This window comes from Dasypus novemcinctus, chromosome 20 (assembly GCF_030445035.2).
Source record: "Dasypus novemcinctus isolate mDasNov1 chromosome 20, mDasNov1.1.hap2, whole genome shotgun sequence".
Lineage (NCBI taxonomy): Eukaryota > Metazoa > Chordata > Mammalia > Cingulata > Dasypodidae > Dasypus > Dasypus novemcinctus.
In genome coordinates, this window is record NC_080692.1 from 21,656,744 (window position 1) to 21,671,359 (window position 14,616).

General features: G+C 48.6%; 1 protein-coding gene across 1 annotated transcript in view; it reads left to right on the forward strand.

Annotated features, from left to right (window-relative positions):
* PRMT8 (protein arginine methyltransferase 8) overlaps positions 1 to 14,616 on the forward strand; it is a 105,079-nt gene that overhangs the window by 30,826 nt on the left and 59,637 nt on the right. The window contains exon 2 of the mRNA XM_058282597.2: positions 7,912 to 8,097. Coding sequence (XP_058138580.1) covers positions 7,912 to 8,097 — 186 coding nt within the window. The remainder of the gene's footprint in view (positions 1 to 7,911; positions 8,098 to 14,616) is intronic.

A 14,616-nucleotide genomic window follows, 5' to 3' on the forward strand; every position in this document is an offset into this window, starting at 1 on the left:
ACGGCTCTCCTGGGGTGCACTCCTTGTGCATGGGGCTCCTCTATGTGGGGGACCCCCCTGCGTGGCACGGCACTCCTTGTGCTCATCAGCACTGCGCATGGGCCCGCTCCACATGGGTCAGGAGGGCCTGGGTTTGAACTTTGGACCTCCCATGTGGTAGGCGGGCACTCTATCTGTTGAGCCAAGTCCGCTTCCCCCAAGGCGATTGACACAGATTGTAATACAGAATCCCTGTTCTTGGAGTTTCCCAGATTGTTTAACCCAGAACATTGATTTCCAGAGCTGTTTATAGCTCTCTCAGGAGAAAAAGGGCGCCGCGGTCATGAATTTGGTTGCAGTGGATGTCACGGTTCCTTCGCAGAGATTCATCGTTCTTTTTAGTAAATTAAAGCCTTAAAAGTCTTGCAATTAAGAAACCTCTTTAACTTATTTGCCCACACTGCATTTGGCTGCAGATCCCTTTTTCTAGGAGCACCTGTTCTGTGGCCAGTGCAACCTTTGACCAGTGGTTTGCAAACTGTAGGGTCTATCCGAGTCCCCTGGAGGGCTTGTTGAAATACAGATTGCTGCCTCCCCTCCCCCAGAATTTCTGATCTGGTGGACTCAGGCGAGGCTGGAGAACGTGCATGTCTTACAGGTTGTAGACAATGCTGACGCTCCCATAGGGAGCATCTCCAAGGAGCGTGGCGGAGTGGGGTGGGGTCTCAGAGTGGGGGTGGGGTGGCAGGACCTGAGAGAAGGGGACTCCGGAAAGCACGGGTGCCAGGGGGCTTGACGCTAAGGTAACAGAAGGTCCGTGAGGTATGGGAAGGCAACACCAACCGCGTCTAGAACTTTCTCCCCATACCCTGGACGCCTGGGGCTTCTGACTGCGGGGGAGAGCAGCAGAGCGGAGGGCTGCTGGCACCTGCACAGTGCCTCCTCCCTCTGGCCAGACTGCTTCTGGATGGCTTTGCTGGGACCAGCCCAGGGGACGGGGAACGTGGGTACGGAAGAGCGGACATGGCCAAAGCGGACCGGAAGCCATCCAGCTCTCTGGTGTGATCTTAGGGGATAGGCCCGGCCCCAAGGCCCAAGAGAAGCCCATCCTTGCCTTGCCGCTGCCTGACATTGAGCCGCTAGAATGTTCTCCTTCCGTGTGAAGCTCTGGTTCCTAACTGAAGGCCGACAGATGGTTCTGGAAGAGCTGATTCTTCACGGGCTTATCCACTGCATGCACCACAGTGTCGGGCAGGTCTTGTCTTGTGAGTGAGCTTAGGGACCGAGAAGGCGCCGTGGGCGGACACAGGGCAGGAGTTGGTGGGGTGTGGGTGGGAAGATGGGACTTGCAGAGGCCGCTGGGAAAAAAGACGTGGCAGCCTGGACCGGACGTGCCCCTCCTTGCCTGCCCCTCTGCTGCCCCTGCAGACCTTCTCTTGCCCCCGCAGGGCTCGCTCTCCTCCTCCAGGGACCTCTGGGCTGGGCCGGCCGCTGCTGAGGACAGACCTCAGCGGGAGAGCGCTCTCGACATTTGGAGAGCAGAGCAGGATTTGGCTTCCTCGGTGGAGCCTCTTGTTCTCAGGAAAAGCGTTTTGTACAGCTTGGCCAGCTGCCGGTAGGAGTCATTTATAGTCCAACGGGCTTGGGTCGGCGGCAGCGGCTTGGCACCGAAGCGCTGCCTCTCTCTACCCTCTGCCACCTCAGCTCCCTGCCTCCCTGCCCTTTCAAACCTCCACTGCCTCCACGGCCTCTCTTAAAGCCTCTTTCTCCTCTTGCCCACCACCCCTCTCCTATTTTATTTTGGAGGTTCTATTCTAGATCTACATCTCACTTGCCTGTGTGACCCAAGACAAATGTCTTTCCTTCTCTGGGGCTCTGTGTCTCCATCAGCAAACTGGAGCTTACTGTTTGCTCCTTTTTAAAACTCGGTCACTTTGGAAAGGTGCCTTCCTGTGCTTACAATGAGGCACTTTCCTCTGTGTAGTCATTGTTTGTTGATCTTTCTCCCTGCAAGATTAGGCTTCCTGCCTGGGCCAGCTTTGCTCCCCGCTTCCAAGGCCAGGGCTGGCCCCACCTGTAGCTCAGGTAAGCTTGGGCGGACTGAACTGAACTAACAGCCTTGTTCCAGGAACGGGCTTTGGCGTCCAACAGGTGGTTGGCTTATATCCTGGCTCTGTCACTTGCTAGCCCTGGGCTCTGGGGAATGGCTGAACTCTTCTGCGCTTCGGTTTCCTTGTCTGTAAATTCCAGTGCCCCTTCGAGTTATCGTGAGGCTTTCGTGAAAGGCTGTTTGTGAAGTGCTCAGCAGGGTGCCTGGCACACAGTGGGTCTTCAATCAACGTTAGGCATCGTCACCAGCATCTCGCATCGCTCCTCATTTTCAGGTGGTCGGCGTGTTCTCCCCGAATCCCCACCCCTGCCTGGGGAAATCCTACTCGTCTTCCTGGCCCAGCTCCAGCACCCCTTCCCTCCGCAGCTGTCCCCTGGTCTCCACCTTGCAGCTTCCACAACTTGTCTCAACATTGCTGGGGCCTGGGCCCGTTCACCCCAGTGGGTGGGGTAGACAAGGAAGGTCACCGGTTATCCCTGGGGAGATGAGGTGTGCTGAAGACACCCCAGGAAAGGCCATGATTTCCAACTGTAGTTGCCAACCTTCTCTCCAGGTCTGTGATGACATTTCCTTTTCCCTCTCAGTATCATTATTTTTGCTATTTACAAAAGAAGGACCTGTTAATGGCACACAGTTTAGAAAATACAGACAAGCAGAAAATAGAAAAAAATGCTTGTCTACCACCCAGCACCCCGTGACAGTCACTGCCAATTTTGGTGCCTGTCTGTGAGTCTCCCCTCTTCACACACGTACAAGCAAGAATATCTTTTCATTGTACAACTGCGCTCCTACTGTCTATTCTTCTCTGACTTGTTCTTCTCAACCAACAATTAATCTCAATCGCATTTCTGTGTTAGTAAACACTCTTGCAACACATTTAAAAAATTAATTTTATTTAAAAACTTCAAAATTCATAAACCCTCTATACCCACCCACCTCTGATAACCTCCAATCTACTTTGTCTCTATGGATTTGCTATTTCAAGATGTTTCATGTAAGTGAAATTATGTAGTATTTGTCCTTAAGTGCCTTGCTTATTTTCTCCAGCATGTTTGGAAGGTTCTTCTATGTTGTAGCATGTCTCAGAACTTCATTCTTCCTTATGGCTGAATAATATTTCATTATATGGATATACCACACTTTGTTTATCTATTCATCTGTTGATAGACACTTGGGTTGTTTCTACCTTTTGACTATTGAGAATAATGCTGCTATGAACATGGGTGTACAAGTTTTTGAGTCCCTGTATGCAATTGCTTTAGATATTGAGTATTTCTAGCAGTGGAATTTCCAGGTCATATACTAATTCTTTATTTGTTTTTTTGAGGAAACATCATACTGCTTTCCACAATTCTTGCATAACATTTTAAATGGTTGTGTAGCATTCTGTTGTGTGGATGTACTATAGTTTATTTATTCAGTTTCATTTTGTTGTCCATCTAGGTTGACTCTGATTTGTTGCCATAATGTACAGCACTGCCATGAAATTTTTTTAGCTACATATTTATGATTTTTTTCCAAGATTCTTTCCTTAGGATAAATTCTAAAAACTGGAATTACTGGGTTAAGGAATTTGTGCTTTAATGCATTTTAGCAAGCCACCTTTCAAAAAGTCTCTACCTATTTACATCTCCACTAGAAGTATATGAAAGTACCTATTTTTCTGCAACCCTTACGAAACTCTTACTGCAGATAACTTGTTTGGTATTTAAGAGTATTAACATTTTGTTTTCATTTGAATTTACTTGATTTCTAATGAGGTTGAACATTTTTGCTGTGTGTTTATTTGCCATTTGTGTTTATTCTCATGAAAATTGACTATGAGATCCTTTGCCCAATGTTAAATGCGGGATGTTCCTCTTTTTCTTACTGGGCAGTAACGGCTCACTCTCTATTAAGGGCATTCACTTTTATATGCCATATATGTTCCAACTGTATTTCTCCATTTATCATTGGCCTTTCAATTTTGTTTATGATATTTATTGACCGGGATTGCATTCCTGTCTGCTTGTTAGGCATCCTTTTTCATATGACTCAACAACGTTTCAAACTGAATATATCAAAATTGAAATTCATTACCCCCCACCTGCTTTTCCTGCTGACTTGCTTATTTCTGTTAATGTCACCACCATTTTCCTAGTCACCCAGCCTTGAAATGCTGAAGTCATCTTTGATTCCAACTTCTTTCTTTTCCCCTATGTTCCTCCAGTTGCCGACTCCTATAGAATCGGTGACTGCTGGTTGTCTGGCGGGCAGCGCCTCTAACTCAGCAGTAGCTCAGGTTCTCATTTTCCTTGACCGGGCTTGGAAAAGGGCCTCAGGTGGTCGTGACTTGCCACCCCACCCCCAGGCCCTCCACGCCTTTCTCCTTGGCCTCCCTCTATGCTGCCACCACATTAATTTTCCAAAAGTAGAACTCAAATATAGGACTTCCTGGTCAAAAACCTGCAAGGGCTCCCCATTGTCTATTGTGTTCCATTACGACCTCCTAGCCTGGCCATAATTCCCATGATATCAGTCAAGCTGCTCCCCAACTGAGCTCACTGCTTTCCCACACTTGTACCTTTTTGCTCAAAGCGTCCCTCCTCTGGAACTCCCTCCCACCATTTCCAACTCCAAAATCCATTCAAAGAACTCCCAGCATACCCCTACTCCCAGTTCTCTAGGGGTTTCCTGACTCTTCTAACCAAGGTGCATTCTTCCTTCCTGGAGCCCCAAAACCATTGGTTTGAGCTTCTCTGGTAGAACAAACCTCATTCTGTCATGCAGTGGAGCCCTTAAGGATCTCGTTTTCCTTCTAGAATGCAGAGTCCTGGAGGGCAGGGCTCTGTGCACCTCTGGCTTAACGTCCACAGGCCCTGCCCAGCGCTCTGCTGTAGCAAACATTTAGCAGGTCTTTGTGGTATTAACAGCAACAGCCCAGGTGGCTCAATATCCAGATATCAAGGGCCACTGCCTCTCCCCGCCAGGAGACGACACACCTGCCAAGTTGATGGGCAGAGGGCCAATCCCTTCTAAGCAGGAGGCTCAGCTGGGCTGAGAGTCCTCGGTGCCAGGCATGGGGCCATAGGCACCTCTTTATGCCCACCACCCATGGTTTTCGATGTGAATGACCCCCAACCATCCATCCATCTCTTCCCCATCCATTCATCTCTTTGCTTCTAGAATGCGGTGCCTGGAGCTCGGTAGCTGCTCCACCAGTTGGCTGTTGGGGAAAGAGTGGGGGAGCATTCTGGAAACCTGGGAATGAGAATTGAATGGCAGCTAAGAGGTGCTGGGTGCCCCAGTGACCTTGACCACGCATGGTGCCTGGACCAGCTAGGACTTTCTCTCCCTAACGTATTTAAATTGAGTCAATATTGGGGTCAGCTGCAACCACAGAGCATTCTTCAGCTTTAGAGGTGACTCGACAGTGGCACGGGAGTGTGCAATTGACACAGTCTATTTTTAGCCTCCCGAAGACCGTGACCAACATCCCAGCCGAGGGCGAGCACACCTGCTGCATCCTAATGAGGCAGCCCTGCTCGCCTCTGCCAGCCAGCCTGGGATTTTGCCGACCTGAAATCTGATGTTGCTAAACTGGGAAGTGTGCTTATTTCCCAGAGGCGGTAGCCTAGATAGACCAGGAAAATCGGACCATCACACTCCCTGCAGCTAGTTCTCCTGCAGCTCCTGACACAGGACAGTCCTTGGTTGGATGAAGGGTTTTCTGAGTCTTGCTCTGTCCTAGGATCTCCCTGCTTCCCTTGCTGGAAAGTAGATAGTAAGTCTGAGCTGATTCAGCTCACAGACGAGAAAACTGAGGCACAGAGCAGCGACCTGACTTGTGTAATCTGAATGGTACAAATACTCGTAATAATGATTGAGCACTTACTCTGTGCAGGGCAGTGTTCTAGGCTATGTATTAACTCATCTGAACCTCATGACAACTCTGTCAGGTAGATTTTATTGTCATCTCTATTTTAGAGAGGAGGAAACTGAGGCACAGTGATGGCAAGTGACTTCCCAAGGTCACATAGGCAGCAAGCGGCAGAGCTGGATTTGGAGCTAGACAGGTGGCCCCAGGCTATCCACTCATAACCACTGTGCCATCTGCCTCTCTCTCTATATATATATATATTATATTTTTAAAGATTTATTTATTTCTTTGTCTCCCCTTCCCTTTTCCACCCCGGTTGTCTGTTCTCTGTGTCTATTTGCTGCATCTTCTTGGTCCGCTTCTGTTGTTGTCAGCAGCACGGGAATCTGTGTTTCTTTTTGTTGCGTCATCTTGTCGCATCAGCTCTCCGTGTGGGCGGCGTCATTCCTGGGCAGGCTGCACTTTCTTTCGTGCTGGGTGGCTCTCCTTACAGGGGCGCACTCCTTGTGCACGGGGCTCCCCTATGCGGGGGACACCCCTGCGTGGCACGGCACTCCTTGCACACATCAGCACTGCGCATGGGCCAACTCCACACGGGTCAAGGAGGCCCGGGGTTTGAACCGTGGACCTCCCGTGTGGTAGATAGATGCCCTAACCACTGGGCCAAGTCCGCCGCCTCAATATATATTTTTAATTTTAGTAGAGCCAGGTAGAAGCCCAGGTTCTCAGCCCCAGGGGGCCACCTCCTGGAAGTACTGCTTCTCCAATGCTCCTTTTCATTCTGCCCTGCTCTGAGGCCTTTTCTGTGCCTGGTTCATCTGGATTTCCTATACTCCAGGGGGACGAGGCTCTCCTCTTGGTGCAGCCATGCTTCCGTGGCAAAGCCGGAACCTCCGGGCACCAGTTGCTGCTCTGCCTGACTTGCTCCTTGATTTGGGGCAAGTGGCTTAACCTCTCTGAACCTCCATCTGCTTCTCCCTTCCTCCCTCTAGTGGAGGACAAGGGGGAAGTTAGCGATGGGCAGCAGCAGTAGGATGGAGAGCTGGGCTGGACGTCTGCACCAGGAGGCTCAGAACGAGCAGAGTTGGCCGTGGCCGGGTGGAAGGCCAGCTATCAGACGGGGCATGCACGGTGTTGAAGTTCAGGGTGGAAATGTGGATAGGACACCAGGGCATCAAAGGAGCAGGTGTGAGACACCAGAACCAAAAGAGATCTGCATTTTGGGGTCAAGTCCTATTTCAGCCAGGTACTGACAGTTGGGTGGGGAGAAGCCCGTGGACTTGATCCTCCTTAGGATGCAGGTGGGACTTAAAATTTATTTTCATTTAACAAGCACTTGTTACGCGCCAGGCCCTTTTCTAAGCCCTTTACAAGTATTAACTGTCTAATTCTCAGGACAACTCTAGGAGATAAGGACCATTTCATTCCCATTTTGAGATGGGGAAACCAAATCACAGGGCGGTTGATAACTTTGCCCAAGATCATAGAACTAGTAAGAGGTAGAGCTGGATTCAAGTCCAGGTAGTCTGACTCTGGAATCTAGACTCATAGCCACTATGCTGTGCTTTGCGCCTTTCCTTTTTTTTTTTTTTTTGAATCCCTACTATTTTCCTCTAAAGGAAGGCAATGGTGTACCCACTTGACAGGTATGGAAACTGAGACCCAGCTCAGCTCAGCTCCCCTGGCTATTAAGAGTTGAAACTGGATTAAATCCAGGTCTTTGGGGCTTCCCAATACCATGCCACCTCTTTGCAAACCATGGCCATCAACCTGTCTCCCAGACAGCATGGAGGGAACGTCTACTCTCCAGGAAGGGCTGCTGCAGCTGATGGGAGCTGGGCTCAGGGATGGTGGGGGCGGGGGGGGGGGGGGAGGGAGGAAAGAGGAGTGGCCTCTCGGGGGGGGGGGGAGGCAGGAGATTGTTGCCTCTGTTAACCCCAGACTCCCCTTCTCTTCTGCTCAGGTGAACAGCCCCCCCTCCCAGCCCCCTCAGCCTGTCATCCCACCAAAGCCTGTGCAGTGTGTGCATCACGTGTCCACGCAGCCCAGCTGCCCGGGACGGGGCAAGATGTCCAAGCTGCTAAACCCGGAGGAGATGACCTCGAGAGATTATTACTTTGACTCCTACGCCCACTTTGGGATCCATGAGGTAAAGCATCCTGAGCTGTGGGGCGAATGGGGGCAAGCGTGGCCCCGCTGCTTCGTAGCTGTTTTCTGAGGCAGCTCTCTTGGCTCTCTAAAGCGAGTTCTTCTGGTGACGGGGGGGTCCCCGGTCCCCTTTCCATCCCAGGGCTCCTCTGGAGCAGGTGAGCAGGTGAAAGCGTGCGGCTGTGTGACTCACACCCTGAGAGCAAGGGGTGATTGGGGTGTATTTGCTTATTGGTGTTACATTCCACCTGTGTCTCCTCTGGACCTAATCCTGCTGGTCCTTGCTCTAGGACCCGAGCGCTTTGCAGCCAAGTCCTGAGGCTGGAAGGACCTTCTGCGGGTCGTGATGGTCACTTGCTCTCGGCCGGGATGACTCCTAAGGTTCCTCCTAGACCGATGAGCCCCGCCAGGGCAATGAAGGCAGCCGCTTCCTTGGTAACCTGGCCCAGGTCGGCCGCCCCGGTCGATGCTCAGGAAACTCTTGTGTCTAAATGCTGGTCTTCTACCACAGCGGGGAGGATTTCCGTAGTTATGGAACAGAACGGGCTTCCAACCCAAGGCTTCCTGGCTGCAGTGGTGGCACGTGGCACTTTTACCCCCTTCTGATCTGCAGCACTGTCAAGTCACCCCAAGTAAACAGCCCACATTTACCAGCTATTTGCTAAGTGCCAGGCACTGCTCTAAGCACATTGTATATATTATTTCATGTTTAATCTCCCTATGAAGAAAATGGTTCTCTTAGTCCCTTATAATACAAGGAAAATAGTTTAAAAGGAATGTAAGTTTGCTCACTAGACAAATGCATTTTCAAAACAAGATGCTTCCCCTTCCAATTAGATGCTGCTGCTAAGCCCTTCCTCTCTTGAAATGGTGAAGCTGCTGTCGTTGGAAGCATGTTTAATAACAATAACCAGGCTTTTAGTTGTTGTTTTTTTTTTTTTTTTGGCTTACTACATGCCAGGTGCTATTCTAAGCATTTTGTATTAATGACACATTTATTCCTCAGGTCACCCCCACTGATGTTGTCTCCATTTTACAGATGAGGATCGAAGACCTTAAAATCCAATTGGGGGAGTAGGTGTAGCTCAGGTGGTTGAGCGCCTGCTTCCCAGGTACGAGGTCCCGGGTTCAATCCTGGTACCTCCTAAAAGAAAGAAAAGACAAGGAAAGAATCCAACTGGTCCTTGCTTGCTCCTTTGACCAAGGTCACACTGGTTAAACGTTTTAGCCGCAGGGGCTTCATTCCTAAGCACGCCTTACAGCTGCCTTGAAAACAAATCTTCCTTGCTTCCTTTCTGGAAGACTAAAGAACCTGGACTCCTTTGTTCTTGGTTCCTTTGGGGCCCCACTTGGCGGTAGAGGGTGGTGGAGGGACCCCTCGCTTACTTCCAGACTCAGGGGCTCAGCCGCACTTACTCCAGGCTTGGGTCCCCGAGGATGCTCCCCACATGGGCCTGGGGACAGCAGGGGAGACGGTGGGTGTGGGGGGGTGGGGGGGTGGGTTTCAGTTCTGGTTCAGTTGGTCCCTGCTGGCTTGAACGCCATCTCGGGGCAGATGGGGAGCGGCTGCGCTTGCCTCCACCCGGCTCCCACGGGTAGGTGGGGGGGACGGTGCATGGGGTCCTGTCCTAGGCCTGAGACAGGCTCCAGGAAGCAGAAGGGGCTCCTTTGAGAGGTCCCTCTCCTCAAGAACCCCCTCTCATTAAATGCCGTGTGCTCCATGTGGCAAGTTCTAATAGGCCTTGCGGCTCTGGGTACCCATTTCAGGGCAGATTCCCGGGAAGAAAGGACAGTTCTTGGAACCCCAAAATGTCTCCCCTGGCACCTGCCTGAGATTCTTCCATAGAAACCAACCAACCAAAATGTCTACCTCAAGCCTCTCGTCCCCAGCCTTCAGGCTCTCCTCCCCCCGGGAGCCCACTGTGACTGGCTCCTCTGACACCTCCCTCTGAAACCCGAAGTTCTTGCTCGCTATACCTTTGACACTTGGACTGTGCTCTCTTGTGCCATTAATCATCTGTAGAATTCCTTCTGGACTTGGTGTCCCAGCCTCTAACCCAGGGCTTGTCACATTATCTGATTTGTAAAGGTTTGTTGATGCGGCTGCTAATATAGCCATTGAGGAGATACTGGCAGCACCATTCCCAGAAGAGAATGCCTCCCACTTGGGAGACATCAAGAGCCACTAAATAAATACTGGACTAGGTTCCCTCTAGGATGGCCAGTGATAGAAAAATCAAACTTGCCCATGAACACATATAAGAATAGTACAGACTGAGCAGGGGCTTTTGGGCAAAGGCTGACAGTGATAGATACAATGTCTTTCCTTAGGCCCCTGTCCTAGAAGAGTCTTTAGCCACCCTCCTCATTGGGAAGTACTTCTGGACATCTAGCTTAAACCCTTGTTGCTGCTGCCATAGGCCATCTCTATACTCTGGCTTCTGGTGAAATGCACAGGTCCTTTCTTACAGAGGTGGCTAGATACCCTTCTGTCACCCTTGAGGTTTTGCTCCACCCTGGATGGACTCTCGACACTGTTTTTTACGGAAAGAGGGCCTGCTCATTTCCAGTTATCAGGCTCCAGGGATCTCTGTTCCAGGCCAGACATCTCACAGCGATGCCTTTGCCTGCCCGGGCCAGGCAAGACCCATATTTCACCATCCAGAGCAGAGCTGGCTGTTTGGCAGTCTTCTCCCATTGCTAACAAGATGCTCCCATGGTCGGGCAGCACCGCCAGCTTGCTGATGAATAGTGATCAGTGAGTGTTTAGGAAACATGGAGCGGGATGGATTGGGGTGGATTAGTCCATAAATATAAACAGGAAGTCCTGGAGGGAGTAGGATGGCTGGGGGCTGGAAGCAATGCTGGCCACTTGTATTCTTCCCATCCCACCCCACCCCATGGCTCTATCCAGAGACGGCTCTGGACTCAGCTCTGGAGGGCAGGGGCCTAGGGAGAGAAGGACTCTTCCTTCCATCATGGGCCTCTCTGAGAAGAATGGAATCTCGAGCAGAAGCAGAAGTGACAGAGGAGAGGAGTGTTCCCTGAGGCCTCTGCCTGGAAGGAGGGGCAGGCTCCATGACCTCCAGGACCCCAGGGCTAAGTTCTCAGTGCCTTTGTTTTTTTTTTCCCCCTGTGTTATGCTTTATTATTTTTTTTTTTTAATTTTTTCCAAATTCTACTCAATTTATTCATTTTTTAAAAAGATATTACATTAAAAAAATATGAGGTCCCCATTCGCCCCCACCGCCCCCACCCCACCATTCCCCCCACAATAACACTCTCCCCCATCATCATGTCACATCCATTGCGTCTGGTGAGTACATCTCCGGGCATCGCTGCACCCCATGTCCCGTGTTCCACACCATAGCCCACACTCTCCCACATTCCATCCAGTGGGCCATGGGAGGACATACAACATCCAGCAATTGTCCCTGGGGCACCACCCAGGACAACTCCAAGTCCCGAGAAGTTCTCAGTGCCTTTGACAGTGCACACTGGTTTTGATGCCTCAGTTGTGAGAATTCTTGCCAAACGTGGCTGTGCTCCCAGGCCTCTAAGCTCTGGGCGCTGATCCCACTCCTGGCCAGCTACCTTCTTTTGACAATCTTGCTGCAGGTTCTTTTGAAATGGATTCTTCAGGGCCTCATTGCCCAGCAATTAGTCAATGTGCTGTCATGTGTTTAATAGGCAGGAAAACTGGGAGACCAAGTCATCCACAGCTGGGGGCTGGGAATTGTTTTCAACAATGAGTGGTATGTTCTTGTCTGAAATTCTTGAGACTTCATTGGGCTCTTCTCCCAGGGATGATTAAATGAGGGGTGGAGGATGGGGAGAGAGGGTTTTTTTCTTTGGGCAGACTAGGTAGGGGGAGGAGGTGTCTGGAAAGTTTGCTAAGTTACAACCTCTGCTCTCCCAGAACTTGCACCTTCAGACCTATCCCCTGTAGTCTGGGACCTTAGGGAAGGCAAGAAGGGACCACAGAATCAACAAAAGGGATAGGAACTAAAGGGGTGCATTTGGGGAGCTCATCCTTAGCAAAAATGGTTCTTCAGAAGTGCCATGCCAATCCGACTCCTTCCAGGAGAGGTTGTTAGGACTTTTAACTATGACTATGATTGAGAGATTTCGGAAATCTTTGTCATTATTTTGTCTCTTCCTCTTAACTATTTCCTTGCATGGGTAGAAAGGGTCAGAATTATCACAAAAAGCCAGAGTTAGCACTCTGAAAACACTATTTTTATTTAACCATCACAATAGCCCTATGAAGTAGGTGCTATTATTGCCATATTTTCCAGATGAGGAATTTGAGACATAGAAGGCTACACGATGTGTTGGGTCAGAAAGCTCAAAAGCATTGAAATTATCTGAATGCAGGAATTCTGGCTCCAGAGTCTGTGCATTTAACCACTATGCTGTAATGTTTTACTACTGAGCACTCACTACATGACACTCCCTGTGGCTGGGACTGGGGATACTGATCTTGCAGGGTAGTCTCAGTTTTAAAGTCTTGCAGTATCGTGGTGTTTGGTCTCAGAGGTCTCCTGGAAGGAGAAGCTTGAGTTCACCTTCAAAGTATTTGAAGCTAGAAATCAACTCCATGTAGCAAAACTTACATCCTATATAAGAAGTAATGGATGAGCTGAAAAGTGAATCTAAGATCTTTTTAGGTCCTTGATGTTTGAATCCCAAGGCTTTGCTAAGAGATTAAACCAACAGCCTAACCCAAACATGCTCAATTTGTGACTGAATTGAACTGACCAGCCCATCACTTTAGCAACATAACAAAGGATATGGCATTCCCTTTAGGGGAAAAAAAACAAAAACAAAAAAAAAAAACTTCATCCACAACTGTTCCTTAGATGCAATGTATATCTCAGGATAGAAAGTTATAAAGAAAAGAAGAATTTTATCCACAGTCAAGAGAAATATCAGTCAATAGAAACAGATATAGAGAAAAACCCAGATGTTGGAATTATTAGACAAAGACTTGAAAATAATTATAATAAATATGATTTTTAAAAAATCTTCAGGAAAATATATATGAGTGAAAAGATAGGGAATTTCAGGAGAGATGTGGAAACTAAAAAGAGCCAAAAGGAAAACCTTCAATTGGAAAATGTAATATCTACATCAAATAGTCACTGGATGGAATTAGTAGCAGAGAGGATGCAATAGATTAGTGAACTTGAAGATAGGTCAATGGATATCATCCAAATTGAAACATAGAGAGAAAAGAGATCGAAAAGAAAATGAACAGACCTCAATGATTTGTGGGAAAGACTCTAGCAGTAAAATGTAAGGGTGATAGAATTCTAGAGGGAAAGAAGAAAGGGAATGGGACAGAAAAAATATTTGGAGAAATATAGTATGTAGGCTGTATAATGACTACCCAACTATGTCCATGACCTGATCCTGAGAGCCTTATGAATTTTGGAGTATATGGAAAAAAGGACTTTATATGTGTGATAAAGTTGTGGATGTTGAGATGGGAAGATTATCTTGGAGGTTTCAGGTGGGCCTGAAGTAATTACAAAGGCCCTTACAAAAAGAATGTAGGAAGGGTCAAAACTGATGAGAAGGTGATGTGATGGTGGAAGCCGAGAATGGAGTGAACTTTCAAGATAGAGAAAAGGACAACAAGCTCAGGAATGCAGGTTGTCACTAGAAGCTGAACAAGGCAAAGAAACAGATTCTCCCCACATACCCTCCAGAAGGAAGAAACCCCACTGACAACCTTGACTTTAGCTCATTGAAACTGATTTCAGACCTCCAAACTACAGAACTGTAAGAGAATCAATTTGCATTGTTTCAAACCACTAAATTTGTAGAAATTTGTTATAGACAATAAGAAATGAATATATATATATATATGTTGATAAATTTCTAAAATGATTAAAACCAGCAGCTCTTTGGGTTGATCTGGTCAAACAATGAAACCATATCTGAAACAGCAGCTGTAATTAGAGTCACCACCTGATTATGTTCATGACACTCCACTGTCTTCCTCCAAGATCCATCTCTTTTCTGAACAGGCTAAACATGAATGTTGAATGGGGATGTGGTGGGAATCACCACCTCTGCATCTTTCAAATCCTTGATGGTGGTACTAATGTTTGCACTCTCTCCAGGAATGCAGTATTGCCTTTGGTTTATTATTTTCCTAGGTAGAGGCTGCTGTAATTGTTTCCATTTGGGCTTTCCGACTATCATAGCCATCGCTCCATGAGTCAGGGAACCAATGTGGGGACTCCACCTATTGCTGTGAATGTCTATTTCAACTATGTATTCCAGCTGGGGAAATAACCACAGGATGGGTTCAGGGACCCACTGGTTCTACTGTGAGAAGGACTGGAGGTGAAAACTCCATTGATCACCTGACCTCCATAAGTCCTACTCTAACTGGTGGCCATGCGACATTTTGGGTCTTCAGGAATTAACCTGAGGTCAGAGCCAATGTCCAGTAAGCCTACAAAAATCTATTTTCCTTTCCCCAATGCACTGTCATCTGGTCAATGGC